This window comes from Pan paniscus, chromosome 2 (genome assembly GCF_029289425.2).
Source record: "Pan paniscus chromosome 2, NHGRI_mPanPan1-v2.0_pri, whole genome shotgun sequence".
In the NCBI taxonomy this organism is placed as follows: domain Eukaryota; kingdom Metazoa; phylum Chordata; class Mammalia; order Primates; family Hominidae; genus Pan; species Pan paniscus.
This window is the reverse complement of record NC_085926.1, coordinates 111,984,245-112,005,529: the sequence shown is the minus strand read 5'-3', so window position 1 is coordinate 112,005,529 and position 21,285 is coordinate 111,984,245. Positions and strand designations below refer to the sequence as shown.

Here is a 21,285-nt window from a genome sequence, read left to right as displayed (position 1 = left end):
AGTATAGAAATTGGCTTATATGCAACATTGTCACTCTGCTGAAGTGAGCTACAAGAGAACAGTAGTGGAACTATCCTTGTCTCTGGATCTCTAGCTTCTGTGCTTCTGCCTTTCTGCCTCAAACCACAAATACAGATATTGTAACTACATTTTCTGTTTTTTCTTTTTTACTTTTTTTTTTTCTTTGACACAGGGTCTCACTCTGTTGCCCAGGCTGGAGTGCAGTGGCACAATCTCGGCTCACTGCAATTTCCACTTCCCAGGCTCAGGTGATCCTCCCACTTCAGCCTCCCAAGTAGCTGGGACTACAGGCACTCACCACCACGCCCAGCTAATTTTTATATTTTTTGTAGAGATGAAGTTTCACTATGTGGCCCGAGTCTCAAACACCTGGGCTCAAGTGATCCACTCACCTCGGCCTCCCAAATTCCTGTGATTACAGGCATCAGCCACTGCGCCTGGCCAACTACATTTTCATATCCCCGCACAACCATTATAGAGTGGGCTTTAAGCCCTATATTGAACATGCATTTTTTTACTCATTTTCTTACTTTTTTAGTCTTGTTATAGTTACAGAAGTGTTTCTCTCTTTGCCTTTTCATAATGTCCAAATAATCTCCTTGACAGTCAAAACCCCAGTGCTGCTTTTGGCTGTTTGTGCTGTAAAAACAGGAAATTAATACATCAGGTAAATTTCACACTCCTCCTTCCAGAGCAGATTGATGGAAATTGAATTTCACATTAATCAGACACAGCAATGTACATCTTCTATCCTGTAGAAATTTATGATTTTTACTCACTTGAATAAAGTGTTACAGGGTTTTTTTGTTCACTATTTATACACTGATTTTTGGAGCTTTGTTCTTACCTGTGTTGCTATCTGATTTATTGTTATTTCTTCTAAAATTTTTATTTCAAGATTATTCAGTCTCAGATATTTGTTTTCATAAAAGTAAAACATACATAAATGTTTATTTCCACCTATATTATACTTTTATTACAAAAACCATCAGTGAGTGAATTTCTAAGTATTTATTGAGTACCTATCAATGCATTAGAAGGAAACACTTAAATATAATGAAATATGCTGTTAGCAGGGTTGCTTATTTTTAAAAGAAATATAGAATAGATTAGAAATATCAGAGTATATCTCTTGTGGTAAGGGTAAATATTATTTGGTGAAACTTTTACACACACACACACACACGTATATTGAGTCACAATGTGACATTTTTTCTTACTGTAGGTTGCAGTCAAAAAAAGGTTTAAAAGTCTTATAAACATTTAAGAACTGTAGAAATGGTCTCCTGACTCACTGAGTTAAGAACTTTATGATTTGCTTAATATGACCCCAAAGAGTCCATGAGGAGACTTAAGCATTATGTATGTTTAACAGAAATGGATATGGAGAACTTATATGAGTTACCTTTCCAAGATACAATCCAGTGTGTGTCTAAACAGTGTATTTTGAACCTCAAAGCTGATCCCTGATACTACATAATAAGTTCCACACTCACAGCTAAGTTCTTCAGGATAATAACCATTCACTTATAGATAGATCTCAGACCTCTATGTTTGAATTCTCAACTGACTGCCACCAAATCTCCTAATGCAGATTCCCATTGGGAAGAAAATGTGGCTGGCAGTAACACCACATCCCAACCTCCCCTCAGTCGTATTCCCTAACATTTATAAAGTTTCCAGGAATCAAAGTGAGCTCTTCCTTAGGAAGGTGTAGAAAATAAATGAGTTCCATGAGACCAGGGGCCTTGCCTTTGCCCTTCACACATCTAGTGCTTAGCAAGTACCTTCTTGGGGCAGACATGGATTCAGTTCAAGGGTTTGGTAAATGAGTCCTTCTCTTTAGCAGTCCTTTCCCTGACCAGTTCTTCTTTCACAAGATCAACCCTCAGTGTTACTTTGATTTTTGTAAGCCTTTTACTTAAATTATTGACAATTTAACTTGTTAAGTGTTATAATTTTGTTGCTTTCTCTTTCTCCTAAACCTGTCTTTTTAAAATTTTCGTGCATAGCTGAACCTCTGTCTCCCTCATGCATTCATCTTTTTAAAGTCATTACTTGTGTACCTCTTCTTTTTGCTCTTTCCCCTCCAAAAGCTTTCAGAAACTATGGTAATCAAAAACATGTAACATGCCCTTGTGACACGAGAACAGAACAGTTCCTCTTTCTTCTTGAAGGTAATCTGTTGAAGTGCTGACACCTTCTATGAGGAGATCCTTTGCACTGGGGAATTTATAAAGCAATTTCATTTAGCTTAATATAAAATGTTAAGCGAGAGCTAAGATGGAGCATTTCTAGAACCCTTTTGGACTTATGTTTCATTTATATTATCAATTAACAAACTGTAAATGGCTTCTTTATTTTAATGGAAGTGCTTTGTTGCTTAGAAAACAACAACTGGCCACTGGGTATAACCGGAAACAAGTTCTCCGACGCTGCTTTACAGAATGGCAGCATTGGCATGGCGCCAAGCTCCTGAAGAGAGAGCTGGCTCTCACAAAAGAGGAAACTAGGAAGAAGATGGATGCACTGCTGCAGGCAGCATCACTGGGGAAACTCAGTGCCAATGGGTTATCAGGCATCAGTCTACCTGAGGAGGCAACAGCCATGGTGGGTCCACCAGTAAAAAATGGACAGGTACGTTGTTTTTCCTGCTTAGTAAACACTTGTATTTGAGGTTTGTGCTTTTATAGCTGGTATGTCAGTCATTGTCAGATTGCCTTGTCTAGGCTATCAGAAGATTAGAGCTGCCTCAATGCACTACCTTTCAGGCAGTGTTTATTTCCTTGAATTGAATCTTCTTTTTATAATCATATATAAACTTTGGCATCATTGGAAGTTAGTAGGGATTTAATATCGAAAGGGCATTTAAAACAACTAAGTAAAATATTCGTTTAGGGAAAGACAGGTAAAGCACTGTCTATAACTCTTGAACTCCCCTTTTTGATCATCAGACATTTCCTTTCTCTAAATGAGTTTGTGACTTACAAGAGGGGAAATTTAAAATTTTTCTTTTTCTAATAAGAAAAGTCATATGTACTAATTGTAGCAATTTGATAGAAGATCACAGAGAAAAAACTCCTATAATTCTGTCATCTGTAGATAATCACTAATAACATGTTAAAGTATAGCCATCTAGTCTTTAAGCATATGCAAATTTATCTCTTAATATTTTATTTAGCTTTTAAATTTTCTTTAGTCAGGCCATTGAGGAACTCGTCTGCCAAAATTCAGGAAAAGGAAGGCCATGTTGTTTTTTTCTTCTTAATACTAATACTTACTGTTCTTCTAAAAAAAAAAAATTACGTTTTCACAATATAACATGAGCATTTTCTGTCATTACATACACTTCTGCAATAGTAGTTCTCAACTGAGAGTATACCTCAGAATCACATCTACTAAAACAGAATTTTTGGGTGTGGGGCAGCTCTTTTTTTTTAAGTTCCGCAAGTGGACGTAATACATATCCCCTGTCTAAGGACTAGTATTCTGTGCCACCATTTTGTAATGGCTACATGATATTCTGTAATGAACCATAAGCTGGAATTTGTTTAGCTCCTGTATTACTGGAATTTAAGTTGTTTCCAGTTTGCCGCCATTGTGAACAATGCTTCAGTGAACATCCTAGTAGCTAAATCTGCACATATCCATAATGCTTTACTTAGGATAATACCTAAAAATGGAATGCATGTTCTATTTTCATCTTATTATTGCTTCAACATTTGTATCTCTTTGATTACTAGTAAGGTTAAACATTTTTATATTGAATATACACTTGTGCACCACATAGCAATGTTTTGGCGAATGACTGACCACATACACAGTGGTGGTCCCATAAGATTATAATGGAGCCAAAAAGTTCCTCTTGCTTAGTGACTTCTTGATGATCTTGACCCTGTGTAGTCCTTGGCTAATATGTGTGTTTGTATCTTAGTTTTTAACAAAAATGTGTTTTAAAATTTTTTTAAAAAACAACCTCTTTAAAAACAGGAAAAAAAAGCTTATGGAATAAGTATATAAAGAAGGAAAATATTTTTGTACAGCTGTGCAATGTTTGTGTTTTAAGCTGTTACTTTATAAAAGAGTCAAAAAGTTAATAATTTAAAAGTTTATAAAATAGAAAGTTACAGTAAGCTAGGATTAATTCATCACTGAAGAAAAAAAATTCTAATAAATTTAGCGTAGCCTAAGTATACAATGTCTATGAAGTCTGCACTAGTATATAATAATGTCCTAGGCCTTCACATTCACTCATCCAGAGCAACTTCCAGTCCTGCAAGTGCCATTCATGGTAAGTGCCCCCATACAGGTGTACCATTTTTTATCTTGTATACTGTTTTTACTGTACCTTTTCTATGTTTAGATATGCAAATACTTCCCATGTGTTACAGTTGCCTACAGTATTCCATATAGTAACATCCTGCCCTGGTTGGTAGACTAGGGGCAATAGGCTATACCATATAGCCTAGATGCAGTAGACTATACAATCCTGGTTTGTATAAGTACACTCTACAGTGTTTACACAACAAAATCACCTATTTCTCAGAACAAATCCCCATTATTCAGCAATGCATGACTGTATATATATCTATATATGGATGTAGTAAGATACAGATATATAGTGACTTGTCTCTTCATGCTCTTTGTCCATTTTTCTATTTGATATCTTTTTCTTATTTATAAGAGTTCTTTATATTTTAAGACTATTGATGCTTTTATTATTATATATTGCAAACATTTTTTCCATTTTGTCATTTGTCTTTTTGGTTTAGTTATGGTGTTTGGTATTATACACAGTTGTTAAGTTTTTATAAAGTCAATCCTGTCAGCTTCTTCTTTTATCACTGCTCTTGTCATGTTTAGAAAACCTTGTGGAGAAGAGCTTCTACCCCCTCACCTCCACCCTCCACATAATGCTGTTAAGTACTTAATTCAGACATGTGAAATTAAATTGTGCACTAGAGGGTCCCCAGCCTTGCTTTTTACCCTGATTATTGCTAGCAAGTAGGCTAGTTTTAATTTAAGCTTATTCTCTCAGCAAGGGGGGATCAGGAAGATGCTTGTTGGGACTTATGTGTAACATTTTGGTCCCTTCCCCTAGGCAATGTATCTACCTTTATGGCAGATAATTTTGTCTCCATTGAGACCCAAGACAGACTTCTATCTTAAGAAACAGCTGTATGGAACCTTTTACCTTACAAAGTGCCACTGTTCTTAAATGAAAAAAAAAAAGTCCGCAGAAAGTATTTTTTACCTGTGCAAAGCAGAAAAATTACTATATATATGTAGTAATTTATATATAGTAATATATAGTAATTTATATATATAGTAATATATATAGTAATTTATATATATATAGTAATATATATATAGTAATTTATATATATATAGTAATTTATATATATTTAGACTCAAGGGAACAAAAGCCTCCAAATCTCTGAAATCAAGAACAAAAGACTTTATCAAGAAAGGACAGTATTGTTAAAAATGGAGCAAATGATAATAGAGGGCTACAATAGACCCTGTAGAGACTAAGTAAACTAATCTTTTTCCAGAGTGTACAGCAAAACATGAACAAGTGAAAATATAAAATCTTTAGTTAGATGCTCATTAATTATACAGTCATAGGAACTCATGTACTAAGAACACACAAAACTGTACCTTGAATTTTTCCAAAATTATCAGTTAGCTAATAGGTGATTTTCTCTAATTAAGTCAGACCATTCACTCCTGCTCTATTAAGTACTATCTGTACCACTAAGCTTTTCCTTCATGTTCTTTATTTTCATGTTAAAAAGTTACCATGATCCAAAGAAACCCTGTCGCTTTACTCAGGGCTTTGACACAGTCTTGCTAGGTTAATAAGGTGTCATTACCACCAAGTTTAAAAGAACCTAAAACATATACCCTGCTTGATATAAATTGCTTAAGCAGGTGTTCTCATGAATAAGTGTTCACTGACATTACTGAAATAAAAGGTTACTTTTAAAAGTGTTTAACATGTCAGAGTTTCCATATATCACATCTTTCATTTCAGTTGAGTCTATGGAAAGCATTTCTATAATCGTGAAAAATATTTTTGAGTCCCTAAGGATGGGGTCCTGTTAGAACAAGAAGCTTCTGATATTTAGATAGCTCATAGCATTTTTCTCTTTAAGCCATTGCAGATGGCAGAATCAAAAACTTAGACCTTAGAACATGGACTCAAACCATTCTAGAAGAGACATTTTAATATGACATTATTTTGGCCAAGATAGCTGTTTCTAAATAAAAATTCTTGTTTCCTTCCCCTCTGTATAGAACTTGTAATTGAGTATGGTACCTCAGTCTATTAAATGGGATTTATGTAATAAAGCTTTGAAAACTAGTGATATGCTAATACAAAATATTATTAGGTAACATTATTCTTATGTAATGCAGATATTTGCCCAGTGATCCTGAGCTTCCAAATATTTCCCGCCCATAGATAGTTCAGGAATAGCTGGAAACGGTTAGCTAGGCTTTAACGGGACCTTGATGCTGAAATAAATAAATATCCTATACTATGGCATATGATTAATTTACTAGTGTCAGGAGAGGCATTGAAAGAAAAGAGATATATTATTCATTTGTAAAGATATTCTTTGGTTTTCAGACATTCTCGAGAAAGAATATATCCTTTGCCACAACATCTTCAAATTTCCACTAAAATTCAGAGTCAATTTATGCATATTAAATTCATGTTTTATATATATATATATATATATATATATATCTGGAGTAACCTTGCCTAATTCACAAATGAACTGTCCAAATTAGAAATTTATAAGAGAAGATTTTTGCTATTACGAATGTCCTGGCCCATGGCAATGGTTCATACAGCTGTAGCCACTCTCCCAGTTTTCTTTTTTTTTGAGCCAGGGTCTCGCTGTGTTGCCCAGGCTGGAGTTCAGTAGCACAATCTCAGCCCACTGCAACCTCCACTTCCCGGGTTCAAGCGATTCTCCTGCATCAGCCTCCTGAGTAGCTGGGATTACTGGTGCGTACCACCATGCCTGGCCAACTTTTGTACCTTTAGTAGAGACAGGGTTTCACCATGTTGGCCAGGCTGGTCTCAATCTCCTGACCTTAAGTGATCTGCCACCTCGGCCTCCCAACGTGCTGGGATTACAGGCGTGAGCCACCACAGCCGGCCATTCTCCCAGTTTTCATGGTGAGCAGCAATGCATGTTTTAAGAGTGGTGGCCTCTGAGGTAGCCAGGCCAGGAGCACAGACCACCTTTACCTGCAATACATGGCAGTTGTGCCATTAAACAAAACAATACTGACCTCATGAATGTTGGATTTCATCAGCACAGTCCTTTAAATAGTTGAGCTATAACATGTTTCTCTCTCTCAGGAGACTGCAGTGCCCCCTTTGTGGGAAAAGCCTCCCTTGGGAAGCAGTGGTTGTATGCTCAGTCCTCCCCTGGGAAGAACAACAACAGGCAACTTGCAGGGTTCTCTTCAGAATGTCTCTTTGAGTGCACCTGGCAATAAGCAGCACAAGACCCTGGGTGCTGAACCCTCTCAACAGCCTGGCAGCAATGAGACACTCGGAACTACCAGCCAGAAAGCAGAACCGCTTTGCTTGGGTCATTTCCACAACCGCCATGTCTTCCAGCAACAGCTGATTGAGAAGCAAAAGAAGAAACTTCAGGAACAGCAGAAAACAATTCTCGAGCTGAAGAAAAACCAGCAGCTGGCAGAGGCTCAGTGGGCAGCAGAGCGTGCCTTAGCAGTCACAGACGCACAGAGCCACCTGCTGTCAAAGCCCAGAGAAGAGGAACCAAGAACCTGCCAGATGCTTGTGAAGTATGTCTGTTCTATCAGAACTCTCTGGACTCATTTTAAGGGGTTTTTCACTTTGGGCTCCTGAGCTTCTTTGCCCTGCTTCTGAGCCCCATGATTGTTCCTTTCCTTGATTTTGCACTCTCAAAGCAAAGAAGCCTAGTTATGACTAGTATATGACAGGCACAGATAGTCAAGGATGCCTGTAAGGATCCAGTTATACTGTTAGCATTTGGGTCACGGCTGCCTTTGAGGATCTCTGTTACTATGCCAGTTAAAGAGAAAAATGCTGTCTTGCTCTATTTCTGGGTTTCTAGCTATGCTAAGTGCTGAGAAGCCAAGTCAGACAACATCAGGTCCACATGGAGCAGCCCCTGGGCTGGCTTATTTCCTAGCTTAAATTTGTAGTTGTTAGGGATAAAACAAAACATCTTTGAGCCTCAAATAAGAGCCCAAGTTTCTCAAAAGCCATGTAAGATGGTTTCAGTTGTGCTTGAGACATACTCATTGCATGTGGTAAATAGGATAAGATGTGGTGACACCTATGGATTTGAAGCATTAGGATGGGAGTCAGAGTACCTGACTCACTGTGTAGACTCATGCCGATCACACAACGTTTCCATACCTCATTACACATATTTATGGAGTGGATATAATATGTAGTTATCTCAGAGAGTAGGGATTCATTAAGGTCTGTAAAAGGCTTTGAGCATCTCAGGTCAAAGGACTTTGAAGGAAACTGGTTAGTAGTCTAAATTCCTTTCCTTTATTTTTTCCCTAGTTCACCTGTTGCTTCCCCTGGGACTGAAGGCAGAAGTGACTCCCGAAATTCTCTTTCTGGACTCAGAAGGAAACCAAAGCAATTGATGACACCGCATCCCATACTAAAAGGCAGGGCTGTCTCGGTGGTGGCCTTGGTGGTTGTTATCTTCTCTCCTAGAGTAGAATGTGTACACTGGGACTGAATTCTGGCAACTCTTGAGGTTTTGAGACTTGGCAGAACCTGACATCAAAAATCTCAGAATGGTAGACATGTGAGGAGTGGAGTACACCAGAGAGCCCCACTACTTTTTTCCTGCCCCTTTTGCCAACCTTTTTGGCATTCCCAGCCAACACACACTCAAAAAAACATAGCTGAAAGGTGTATCATTTTTCTGTAATTTGAGATTTGGATTGTGAAAAAAAAAAAAGGGATAATTACACAAATGAGAAAACTCTGAGTAACTGCCAAGGACAAACACTGATAAAGGACACCTGTCATTGTACTTTGTTAATGTTCAAATTTGATCAGTTTACAGTAATCCAAGATAAGTTATTGTATCATTTTATAATATTATAACTTGTTGATAGGATTTTAGTAATAAAACCTACAAACCAGATATGTTAATTTGATAACATATTTGATGCATCTAGAAACACTTATTTATTTATTTGGTACAGGCAGGGTCTTCCTGTGTTGCCCAGGCTGGTCTCAAACTCCTGGCCTCAAGCAGTCCTCCCACCTCAACATCCCTAAGTGTTGGGATTATAGGCATGAACCACTGCACCTGGCCAGAAACCCTTATTTAAACTAAACTATACGAATAGAAGCATTCTTCAGAACCCACCTAGTGAATCTGCTAATTGTTTTTACTATATGCTTAGTCCTTCACTGTACTTATGTTTGCATGTGGTGGTTGGCACTTTGACAATTATATTGTGGTTTGTAAATTTGATTTTTTACCTGTGACAAGATTGCTGGTTTAACAAGAAGTAATTACAAATGAAAGACACTGTGCCTGCAGTCAATTCCTATTAATGAAGAAATTGGCAGTCTTTGCATTAACTATCTGCCAGGACAGCAATTTATGCTGTCTTTGCCTATCATTAAGCTTGGTCAGTAAATGCCCACTTAAGTATGATTATTTTTTTAAAATTATTGTTTGGTCAAGGAGTTAGCTATTTTAGAAGCCCAGTCTACTTTCAAGTAGTCTTTTAATGATTAGATCTAGAAAAGATGGGCAAAGGGCATATTACCAGAGACTCTGCTTCTTAGGGGTCTCTTACTTTAATCCCCTAGTCTATTTCTGCCTTCTTAGAGACAATTTCACTCTCGCCATCTGTGGCACTACCATTCTTTTTCAGCAAAGCAGACACTTAATAACTGTAAGAAATAGCCTGGTGAGCTTTTTGTTTATTAATTCTTAAAACTTGGACTTAAATTATTTTCTCTAAATTATGGCACAAGGAACTGAAAGTAACTATTGGCTGGCTTAGGTGAGCAGAACTTGATACTCCTCCCATCCATGCCCCTCTTCCTATGAAAGCCCCAACTGATTATAGAGTCATATTATCAGACCATCTTGCACATTTGTTTCTTTTGGATCGATATTTAATAGCCTGTCAAGAACAGGAGTCTGACACTCAAATTCATTCAGATGCCAGTTCTCCAAATGCCTGGTACAATTCCATTTCCTGCCCATCTGTATATCCAGGCCTTAAAACTAGATTCAAATATATTCATCGTGACCCCAAACTTTAGTTTGTTTGTTGTTGTTCTTATATATACAGACATATGTACAGTGACTTAAGAAAAATTAGCAGATTCAATAGGATTTGAGGAACGATTCTACTCTCAAAGTACTTGTTAGATGTAATTAAAGTTTTCTGCATTCATCAAACATATAATCAAATTAGAATTCTGGTTTCTGGGTTTCATATACTAAAAGTCTATCATCAAGGCACATTATAAATCAGTAAACAATTATTTTAATAAAAATGTAAACAAAATAATTAATTTATAAATTGTTCCTCATTGCTGAGGATGGGATAGTAGGTCTTTAACCTGTAGAGTATATAAGTTCTATTTATCTCTATATATTTTCTGAGATTGTGAACATTCAACTTAAAAGAACACCCTAATAATAACACTAAATTTTACTATGAAATGGAGACATTTCTCTTGCAGTGTTCCTCATATTTTTTCAATATAAAAATATTAGAACTCTGTTACTATTTTCTAGCTATGGAAGAGAGAGCAATTCAACGAGCTGAACGTAGGCGGTTCTTGGCAGAGAAGAAGAAAAAACAAGAAGAAGAAAAATTGGTAATAGATTCAAAATGCAAACTGAGTCAAAAAAGAAGGATTTGTCCAGGTCTTTCTTAAAAAATGAAACCTTGCTTTTTCAGAACTCCTGAGACAATAGAGTTACATCAACTTTGGAAATGGTTTTTTGGCCTAGTGGCCTGAATTCTGTGACAATTTTAGGAAAATAAGGGGGACAGAAACATCAACATCATTAACACAGCAGGAAGAAAATGTTATGAAAGTTGATGAGAGCCAGCAGATTAGAAGATTTACACATAACCAAGATTAGTGTATTATAGGTAGATGTCTGACCTACTGAATTTGCAAAGGGGGATAGTTCTTATTTTCCACAGTTTTGACCTAGACTATCCAAAGTAAATTTTGTAACTACCAAGAAAAAATAAACAGTTCCAACAATTGGGGGTTTTCTGGTGAAATGAAAGAAAACCTTTTTCCCCCTAAACTGTTTCTAACTTGGAGTTAGTTTTTCACAGATGACAGTAAGAACTAAAAAGTAATCATTTTTTAATGAAAGATTGGTGATCTTATTTATGATCAGTCTTACCTTCCCAAGTAGAAAAGGATTCTTTTGGAGAAACTTTTAAGTTACATAACTGATGACAGGTTGATTGAGTTTTCTACTTTTATCACAAAGTGCAGACTTCTTCCAGAGATAGGACAGGCACTTTGGTAGACACTTGACTATCCTAAACATAAAAGATCACATTTCTGTTCAAATTGAGGGTTCTGATATTTCTGGGTTCTAATCTCAATCAGGCCCAGTTAAAGGCCCAAGAGGAGGAACGTCAGAAAAGGGAGGCAGAAGAAAAGGAGGCACAGCTTGAAAGAAAACGAGAAGAGAAGAGACTGAAGAAAATGGTTAGTATTGTCTATTTGGTCAGTCCCTGTATCTTGAGGCTTGCTGTGTGTGATACTGTGGCCCTATCCACCTTCTTTAACCCAGAACTTCTATTTGGAATACTCTTCTCTCACCCTCACTTCTTTTCTCTATCTTACTTAGTGAAAAGCTACTCATTCTTCAGATTTCAGCTAAAACAGAACTTTGTCCAGATTAGCCTTTCCTGCCCTGCCCACCCTCCTCTCCACTCAGAATTAGGTTGGGTCCCCCTTTGTGGACTCTCATCAAGTATCTTCCCTTCATAACATTATTGACAGTTATCATTGTGCATTTGTTTTATGGCTGTTTTATTCATTTCTACATCCCCAACTAAACTGTAATCTCCATAAGGGTTAAGGGAACAGTCTGATGTTGTTCACTATTGTATTGGCACCCAGCAGATATGTGTTTAATGAGTGAATAAATGAATGAACAAATGGAAGAAGAAGTGATAATACACACAGAAATAATAATACACACAGAAGAAATAAGAGAAAAAGCTCTTACTCTAAGGTTATTAAATTCTGCTTGGGAAGATAAGGCCTAAAAATACAAACGTGTCAGAGACACTGTAGTAGAGTATTTGCCATCATGTGCTACGTAGACGAAAAGAGATCAAGGGGCCAGACATGGTGGCTCACACCTGTAATCCCAGCACTTTTGGGAGGCTGAGGTGGGAGGATTGCTTGAGCCCAGGAGTTTGAGACTAGCCTGGGCAAGATGTTAAGACCCTGCCTCGATTAAAAAAAAAATTTTAATCATCTGGGCGCAGTAACACCTGCCTATAATCACCAGCTACTTGGGAGGCTAAGGCAGGAGGAATCCTTGAGCCCAGGAGTTTGAGGCAGCAGTGAGCTGTCATTGTGCCACTGAGCTCCAACCTGGGCAGCAAAGTAAGACCATCTCTAAGAAAAAAAAAGAGAGATCAAGAAAGTCATATAAGGTATATTTCATGAAGAATTTGGAGAAATTAGAGGTATTTTCATGAAAAGGAAATTTGAATGGAGAATTGTATTAGTCAGGATTCTCCAGAAAAAGAGAACCAGTAGGACATATAGACAGAGGAAGACTTATTTTGAGAAATTGGCTCACGCAATTATGGAAGCTGAGAAGTCTCATGATCTGCCATCTACCATCTGGAGACCCAAGAAACCCAGTGGTGTAATTCCAGTTCAAGTCTGAAGGCTCAGAATCAGGGGAGTTGATGGCATAAATCTCAGTCAAAGAGCAAGAGAAGACCAATATCCCATCTCCAGATGGGAGGCAGGAAGCAAAAAGGGGCAAATTCTTCCTTCCTCCTCCTTTTTGAAAGTTCTATTCAGGCTCTCAGCAGATTGGATGATGCCCACCAACATTAGTGAAGGCAATCTACTTTACTAAGGCCACCAACTCAAATGCTAATCTTATCGAGAGACATCCTTAAAGACACATCCAAAAATAATGTTTAATCTAGCACCCCATGGTATAGTCAAGTTGACACATAAAATTAGCCATCACAAGTCCACCCCTTGTCAACATGGCACCCATGCACATCTCCTTAAACCATAGTTAATCTGCAAATAAAGACAATAGCACGATCATAATTCCACCTAACATGATACAACTATCCAGCATACAGCTAAAAACATACTAAACCATTCCTCAGAAGAGGAGGTAAAGTCCTTGTGTGATGTTTACTCTTCTCCATGATATCCCATAACTTAAATACTTAACTTAAATAGCATAAATGATATAATATTAGTAACTTAAATACTGTGATAGAAAGTTACAGTATAAAAGAATAAGAGGAAAGAAAATGCACAAATGTATTCATAGCAAAATAAGGAGAAAATACTCATGACACAGTTTTTGTTTCTACAACTGGTTACATGGTCGTAACTGGTATTTATAAATACCTTCTTCCACTACCCCTCCATATTCCCCTTGCCTTCAGCAAGCACCTCAGCTGCTTGTGATTCTCTACCCAACAGGTGACCCAAACCTTCATTCCTAAAGTCACAGCAACATTCATAGTCCTGCCTGGATTAGGTTGTAGTTTTCCATTTACTCTAATTACAGGACAATGTTAATACTAAGAGACACCCTAACAAATCTCCTGTATTCCAAATGTATTCTTCCTTACCTTCATGTAGAGTAGTAGTTCAGTTTCCCCTTGGCAGGAAGGATCAGTCACCCCAAGCTAGCCCCATAACTCCCTTCTTTGCCATCGATTCAGTGGCACAAGGAGCCGAAAGTGGCCAGGTAGCAGTCAACTTGCAGTTAAGTGGAATCATTATGTCTCTTGGTGAAAGCATTCTTCCCTCTGGAACTAAGACCTCTAGGCTAGTAAAGCATAAAGTCATGGGAACAGGAAGCCAAAATTTTGCTAGTGGTATTACTAGGGGTAATAGTGTACCATTCTCATTTCCATCCCTTGATTCCTGGGCCCTTGAATCCTGGCTATCAGAGAAACCATGCCATGTATTGGATACTGATTAAGAGCATGTACAGACTTCTGAAGAACCTTCCCCAGCCCTGCAAGGTATTGCCACCTGGCTGGTGATATAACTAAGTCTTCAAAGGGCTATTCCATTGTTCGATCAATCCACCTGGTTCTGGATGGTAGGGAACATAGTAAGGCCAGTGAATTCCATGAGCATGGGCCCATTGCTATACTTCTTTGCTGTGAAGTGAGTTCTTTGGTCAGAAGCAACGGTGTGTGGAATACTATGACGGTAGATAAGGTGAATCTGTAAGTCCACAGATGGTGGTTTTAGTAGAATCATTGCATGCAGGGAAAGCAAATCCATATCTAGATAGAGTGTCTGTTCCAGTGAGAACAAAATATAACCCCTTCCTTAATGGAAGCAGCTCACTGTAATTAACCTGCCACCGGGTAGCTTCCTGATCACCCTGGGGAATGGTGCCACATCAGGGACTCATTGTTAGTCTCTGCTGCTGGCAGAATGGGTACTCAGCAGTGCCTTTAGTCAGGTCAGCTGGTGAGTGGAAGTCCATGTTGCTGAGCCCATGCATAACCTCTGTTTCTGCCACCATGGCCATTTTGTTTATGAGCCCATTGGGCGATCTCATGGGGTCAGGATCATCAATATCACGGTCTTCCACCTCCACAGTTTGTTCCACTGAAAGGTCTTCAAGGGCAATAACACCAGTGGAGCTGTCATCTCCTATGATAGCGATGCTTTCTTCTTGAATACCTCTTGAAGGACCTGCCTGAGGCTGTTTTATAGTTAACTTTTTTTTTTTTTTTTTTTTGAGGCAGAGTTTCACTCTTGTTGCCCAGGCTGGAGTGCAATGGTGCGATCTCGGCTCACTGCAACTTCCGCCTCCCGGGTTCAAGTGATTCTCCTTCCTCAGCCTCCCGAGTAGCTGGGATTACAGTCATGCACCACCACGCCTGGCTAATTTTTGTATTTTTAGTAGAGACCGGGTTTCTCTATGTAGGTCAGGCTAGTCTCGAACTCCTGAACTCAGGTGATCCGCCTGCCTCGGCCTCCCAAAGTGCTGGGATTATAGGCGTGAGCCACCACGCCCAGCCAACTTTTTTTTTTAATAAGGAGTACAATCTAAAATAATGATAAAAAGTATAGTGTCATTCTCAAGTATTATGTAGTTCACATAATTGTATATGCTATACTTGTATATGACTGGCAACACAGTAAGTTTGTTTATACTAGCTTTACCACAACTGCTTGAGTAATGTGTGGCACTATGAATTAGAATAACCACAGTATCACTGGGCAATAGGAATTTTTCAGCTCCATTATAACCTTATGGGGCCACCTTGGTACATTCAGTCTTTCATTGACCCAAACATCATTATGTAGCATATGACTGTATATTTATTTTATACTTTGGGTTATTAAAAATACTGTGTTATTTATTTTGTTGCTCAAATTGTTTCAGCTTTGGCCACTGGGAGCTCTTTAAGGTTGGCTCCTATTGTCCCTTTGACATGCCCCCATTATTTTGTGTTTTTTGGGCACTTTACTTTCTGATGCTATTCATCTTTTATTTTTTCATTGCCCTGCCCTCATGAATAAGCCATTTCTCTGAGGGTTCTTAGTTATAAATGGTATTTGGAAAGCAAGATCTAAGTACTGAGGGTCTAATTGCTACTGGGTGTCACTAATTCTAGGACCTTGGCAGTTGGAGGTAGGTAATATATGTATGCTATGCTATGTATACACACCTATCTGTAATCATTCTGTATAAGTACCGCGCGCTAACCGATTGCGCCACTGGAGCTCTTCTGTAATCATTCTGAATCTATCCATCTGTGTGTGTATATGTACATATATGTATGTGAAACTCTACCTAAATATGAGTTCATACTGATGTTTCTGGCTCTAATCCAGCACTAGAGGGTTTATCCTATGCTTCCGTTCTTGCTTATTTGTAAATGCCCTCTGACAGTATGAAACCTGGCTCCCACAATTCATCTCTTTACTTATTTGTTCAACCCCAGGATAGATATAAAGCAGTTTCAGAACTGATTACCCAAACCCCAGCGAGAAAAAAATTACCAAATACAGTACAGTGTTTATGTACAGTTCCATTTATCTTTAACCTTATGTTTTCCAATTAAAATCTGGGATACATGTGCAGAACATGCAGGTTTGTTACATAGGTATACATGTGCCATGGTGGTTTGCTGCACCTGTCAACCCATCATCTAGGTTTTAAGCCTGGCATGCATTAGGTATTTGTCCTAATGCTCTCCCTCCCCTTGCCCCCCACCCCCCAGCAGGCCCCAGTGTGTGTTGTTCCTCTCCCTGTGTCCATGTGTTCTCATTGTTCAACTCCCACTTATGAGTGAGAACATGCAGTTTTTGGTTTTCTGCTCCTGTATTAGTTTGCTGAGTATGATGGCTTCCAGCTTCATCCATGTCCCTGCAAAGGACATAATCTCATTCTTTCTTATGGCTGCATAGCATTCCATGGTGTATATGTACCACATTTTCTTTATCCAATCTATCATTGATGGGTATTTGTGTTGGTTCCAAGTCTTTGCTATTGTAAATAGTGCTGCAATAAATATACATGCGCATGAGTCTTTAGCTGGAGGCATCATCCTATTTGACTTCAAACTATACTACAAGGCTACAGTAACCAAAAGAGCATGGTACTGGTACTAAAACAGACATGTAGACTAATGGAACAGAACAGAGACCTCAGAAGTAACACCACACATCTACAACCATCTGATCTTTAACAAACCTGATAAAAACAAGCAATGGGGAAAGGATTCCCTATTTAATAAATGGTGCTGGGAAAACTGGCTAGCCTATGCAGAAAACTGAAACTGGACCCCTTCCTTACACCTTATACAAAAATTAAGATGGATTAAAGATTTAAATGTAAAACCCAAAACCATAAAAACCCTAGAAGAAAATTTAGGCAATACCATTCAGGACATAGCATGGGCAAAGACACCAATAGCAATTGCAACAAAAGCCAAAATTGACAAATGGGATCTAATTAAACTAAAGAGCTTCTGCACAGCAAAAGAAACTATCATAAAAGTGAATAGGAACCTACAGAAAGGGAGAAAATGTTTGCAATCTATCCATCTGACAAAGGTCTAATATCCAGAATCTATAAAGAATTTAAATGTACAAGAAAAAAACAGTCCCATCAAAAAGTGGGCAAAGGATATGAACAGACACTTCTCAAAATAAGACATTTACGCAGCCAAAAAACATGAAAAAAAAAGCTCATCATCACTGATCATTAGAGAAATGCAAATCAAAACCACAATGAGATTCTATCTCACGCTAGTCAGAATAGCGATTAGTAAAAAGTCAAGAAACAATAGATGCTGGTGAGGCTGTGGAGAAATTAGGAACACTTTTACACTGATGGTGGGACTGTAAACTAGTTCAACCATTGTGGAAGACAGTGGTGATTCCTCAAGGATCTAGAACCAGAAATACCATTTGACCCAGCAGTCCCATTACTAGGTATATACCCAAAGCGATACAAATCATTCTACTAAAATAAGTTTTAAGTTACTTAGGTCAGCTCCTATTTTTCCCTAGGTCAGCACCTATTTTCCCCAGCTCCTTGAGTACAGTTTTGTCATTTGTTTTTAATACAATCAGATTCATTTGTCACAGGGTACATTCCATCCTGGAATCCCTGACATTCTGGTTGATTTTGTTGTTTTTCTACTTTAAAGTTCACTCTTGGTAATGTACAGTGCTATGGCTTTTAACAAATGCAGAGTATTATAAAAAGCAGTTCCTTCATGTTACAACTTCCTCTGTATACCCCTCATTTTTTAATTTTTATAGATTTAGGCGGTATAAATGCAGTTTTGTTACATGGATATATTGTGGAGTGCTGAAGTCTGGGCTTTAGTGTACCCATCACTCAAATAGTGAACATTGTACCCAGTGGGACATCCGCCAGCCCCTAACCCCTGGCAAACACGGATTTGTTTTCTATCCCTATGTGTTTTGCCTTTTTCAGAAGTCATAACAGTGGATTCATACAGTGTTACTTTTTTCACTTAGTAAAATGCATTTATGATTCATCCATTTTGCTGCAGGAGTCAAAAGCTCAGTCCTTTTTATCATCAAATAGTATTCCAATAGAATTTCATCTGCATATGCAAGTTATCTATTCCTCTATTGATACTGCTTCCAGTTTCTGGCAATTATTAGTAAAGTTGCTAGAAACATTTACATACAGGTTTTTGTTTGGACTCATAAGTTTTCAGTTCAGTCAGGTGTTCACACCTGTAATCCCAGCACTTTGGAAGGCTGAGATGGGAGGATTTCTTGCGCCCAAAAGTTGATACCAGCCTGGGCAACATAGTGAGACCTTGTCTCTACAAAATAAAAGAAATTAGCCAGGTGTGGTGACATGCACCTGTAGTCCCAGCTACTTGGGAGGCTGAGGTGGGAGGATCGCTTGAGCTCAGGAGTTCGAAGTTGCAGTGAGCTATTATTTTGCTACTGCACTCCAGCCTGAGTGACAAAGCAAGACCCTGTTTCTAAAAAAAAAAAAAGAATGTATTTTTTTAAGTTTTCAATTCACTTAGGTAAATACCTAGGAATGTGATTGCTAGGTAGTGTGGTAAGTCAATGTTTAAGTTTATAGGTAATTGCCAAATTCTATTCCAAAGAGGCTGCACCATTTTGTGTTCCTACCAGTGATAAATGAAAGGTCTTTTTGTTGCACATGCTCATCAGCATTTGTTGTTGTCAGTTAGGGGGGTTTAATATGTTCTAATAGGTGTGTAGTAATATATCATTGTGGTGTTTATTTGCATTTCTGTAACAACAAATAATGCTAAGAATCCTTTCATATCTTTACTTGATATCCATATATCTTCTATGATGAAGTATCTGTTCAGATCTTTTGTCCATTTTTTGTTTACTTATTGTTGGGTTTTAAAAGTTCTTCATATGTTCTGGACCAAGTCCTTTTTAGATATGTGATTTGCAAATATTTTCTCCCAGTCTAAGGCTTGTACTTTAATTCACTTAACAATGTCATTCACAGAGGAAAGTGTTAAATTTTAATAAAGTCAACCTTATCACTTTTTTCTTTCATGGATTGTGCTGTTGGTGTTGTATCCAGAACTAATCACCAAACTCAAAGTCATTCAGATTTTCAGTTTTTCCTTCACAAAGTTTTACATTTTACATTTAGGTCTGTGGTCTATTTGGAGTTAATTTTTTTTTCTTTTCTTTTTTTTTCTCTGAGACAGGGTCTCACTGTCACCCAGGCTGGAGTGCAGTGGCACGATCTCGGCTCACTGCAACCTCCACCTCCCAGGCTCAAGCGATTCTCCCACCTCAGCCTCCCAAGTAGCTGAGACTACAGGCACATGCCACCATGCCCAGCTAATTTTTGTATTTTTAGTAGAGACGTGGTTTCACCAGGTTGTCCAGGCTGGTCTCAAACTCCTGACCTCAAGCGATCCACCCACCTCAGCCTGCCAAAGTGCAGTATTGGGATTACAGGCATGAGCCACCATGCCCAGCCCATTTGGAGTTAATTTTAATATAAGTTGTGAGGTATGCTGTAATTTATTTTTTATATGGACGTTCAGTTGTTCCAGTATCATTTGTTGAGAAGACTATCTTTTCTCCATTAAATTATTTTTATATCTTTGCCAAAAATCAGTTGACCATATTGTGTGGATCTATTTCTGGGCTCTCTGTTCTTTTCTGTTGTTACTTTATGTCTATTCCTTTGCAAGTAATACTGTCTTTGATTACTGTAGCTTTATAGGCATTGTGAATTCTGCTACTCTATTTTTCTTCTTCAGAATGTTTTGGCTATTCTAGTTCATTTGACTTTCCATATGAATCATAGAGTCTGGGTGTCACTATGTTACCCAGGGTGGTCTCAAACTCCTGGGCTCAAGTGATCCTCCTGCCTCAGCCTCTCAAAATGCTGGATTACAGGCGTGAGCCACCACACCTGGGTCACAGGGGTGACCCAGCCTACTGAAATTTTTTTTTTATCATGCAAGGATGTTGAGTTTTGTCAAATGCTTTTCTGCATCTGTTGAGATGATCATATTACTTTTATCCTTCATTCTGTTAATATGGTGTATCACATTTATTGATTTGTGCATATTGAACCATCCTTGCATCCCAGGGATAACTCCCACTTGATCATAGTGTATTATCCTTTGAATGTGCTCTTGAATTTAGTTTGCTACTATTTTGTTCAGGATTTTTGCAATTATGTTCATCAGGTATGTTGGCCTATAATTTTTTTTGTAGTATCCTTGTCTGCCTTTAGTATCAGGGGAATGCTGGCCTCATAAAATGAGTGTGGAAGTGTTCCTTTCTCTTCAGTTTTGTTGGAAGAGTTTGAAAAGAATTGGCATTAATTCTTTTTTTTATTATACTTTAAGTTTTAGGGTACGTGTGCACAATGTGCAGGATTGTTACATATGTATACATGTGCCATGTTGGTGTGCTGCACCCATTAACTCGTCATTTAGCATTAGGTATATCTCCTAATGCTATCCCTTCCCCCTCTCCCAACCCCACAACAGTCCCCGTTTAAATGTTTGATACAATTCACCAATGAAGTCCTGGGTTTTTCTTTGTTAGATTTTTTAATTACTCATTCAATCTCCTTATTTGTTTATTGGTTATAGGGTCTGTGGCCTTTCTTCATTTGGTTGTTTATTGGTTAGTAGGGTCTGTGGCCTTTCTTCCCTGTTCCCAGCCTCCTCGAACCACTCAGCTGTGCTGATTACCTCAGTAATCTGGGTAAGGTAAGAAAGAAGTGGGCCTCTTGGGCAGCAGCCTACACAGCTGAGGGAGCTGAATGCTTACTCACTCTCCTCTCACTTTCCTCCATGGGAGGAATCACAGGCTGTGGGGGTCTCTCTTGGCATTGAACTATGCTGCCTTGGGGGAGGGGTGACCTAGATAAAGTGAAACTATTCTTACCTTCTTCAGTGTGTTCAGTGATGTGCTGGAACTTCACTGCGGGACTTCTGGACTTCCACAAA

The 21,285-nt window shown here is 38.3% G+C and overlaps 1 protein-coding gene across 5 annotated transcripts in view; it reads left to right on the top strand.

The window, feature by feature from the left end:
• Positions 1-21,285, top strand: part of CCDC191 (coiled-coil domain containing 191) — a 91,779-nt gene that overhangs the window by 42,563 nt on the left and 27,931 nt on the right. For all 5 annotated transcript variants that reach the window (XM_003825115.5, XM_008950428.4, XM_024928212.4 and 2 more), the window contains 5 exons: positions 2,409-2,658; positions 7,400-7,854; positions 8,612-8,721; positions 10,833-10,915; positions 11,675-11,776. In XM_003825115.5, coding sequence (XP_003825163.2) covers positions 2,409-2,658; positions 7,400-7,854; positions 8,612-8,721; positions 10,833-10,915; positions 11,675-11,776 — 1,000 coding nt within the window. The remainder of the gene's footprint in view (positions 1-2,408; positions 2,659-7,399; positions 7,855-8,611; positions 8,722-10,832; positions 10,916-11,674; positions 11,777-21,285) is intronic.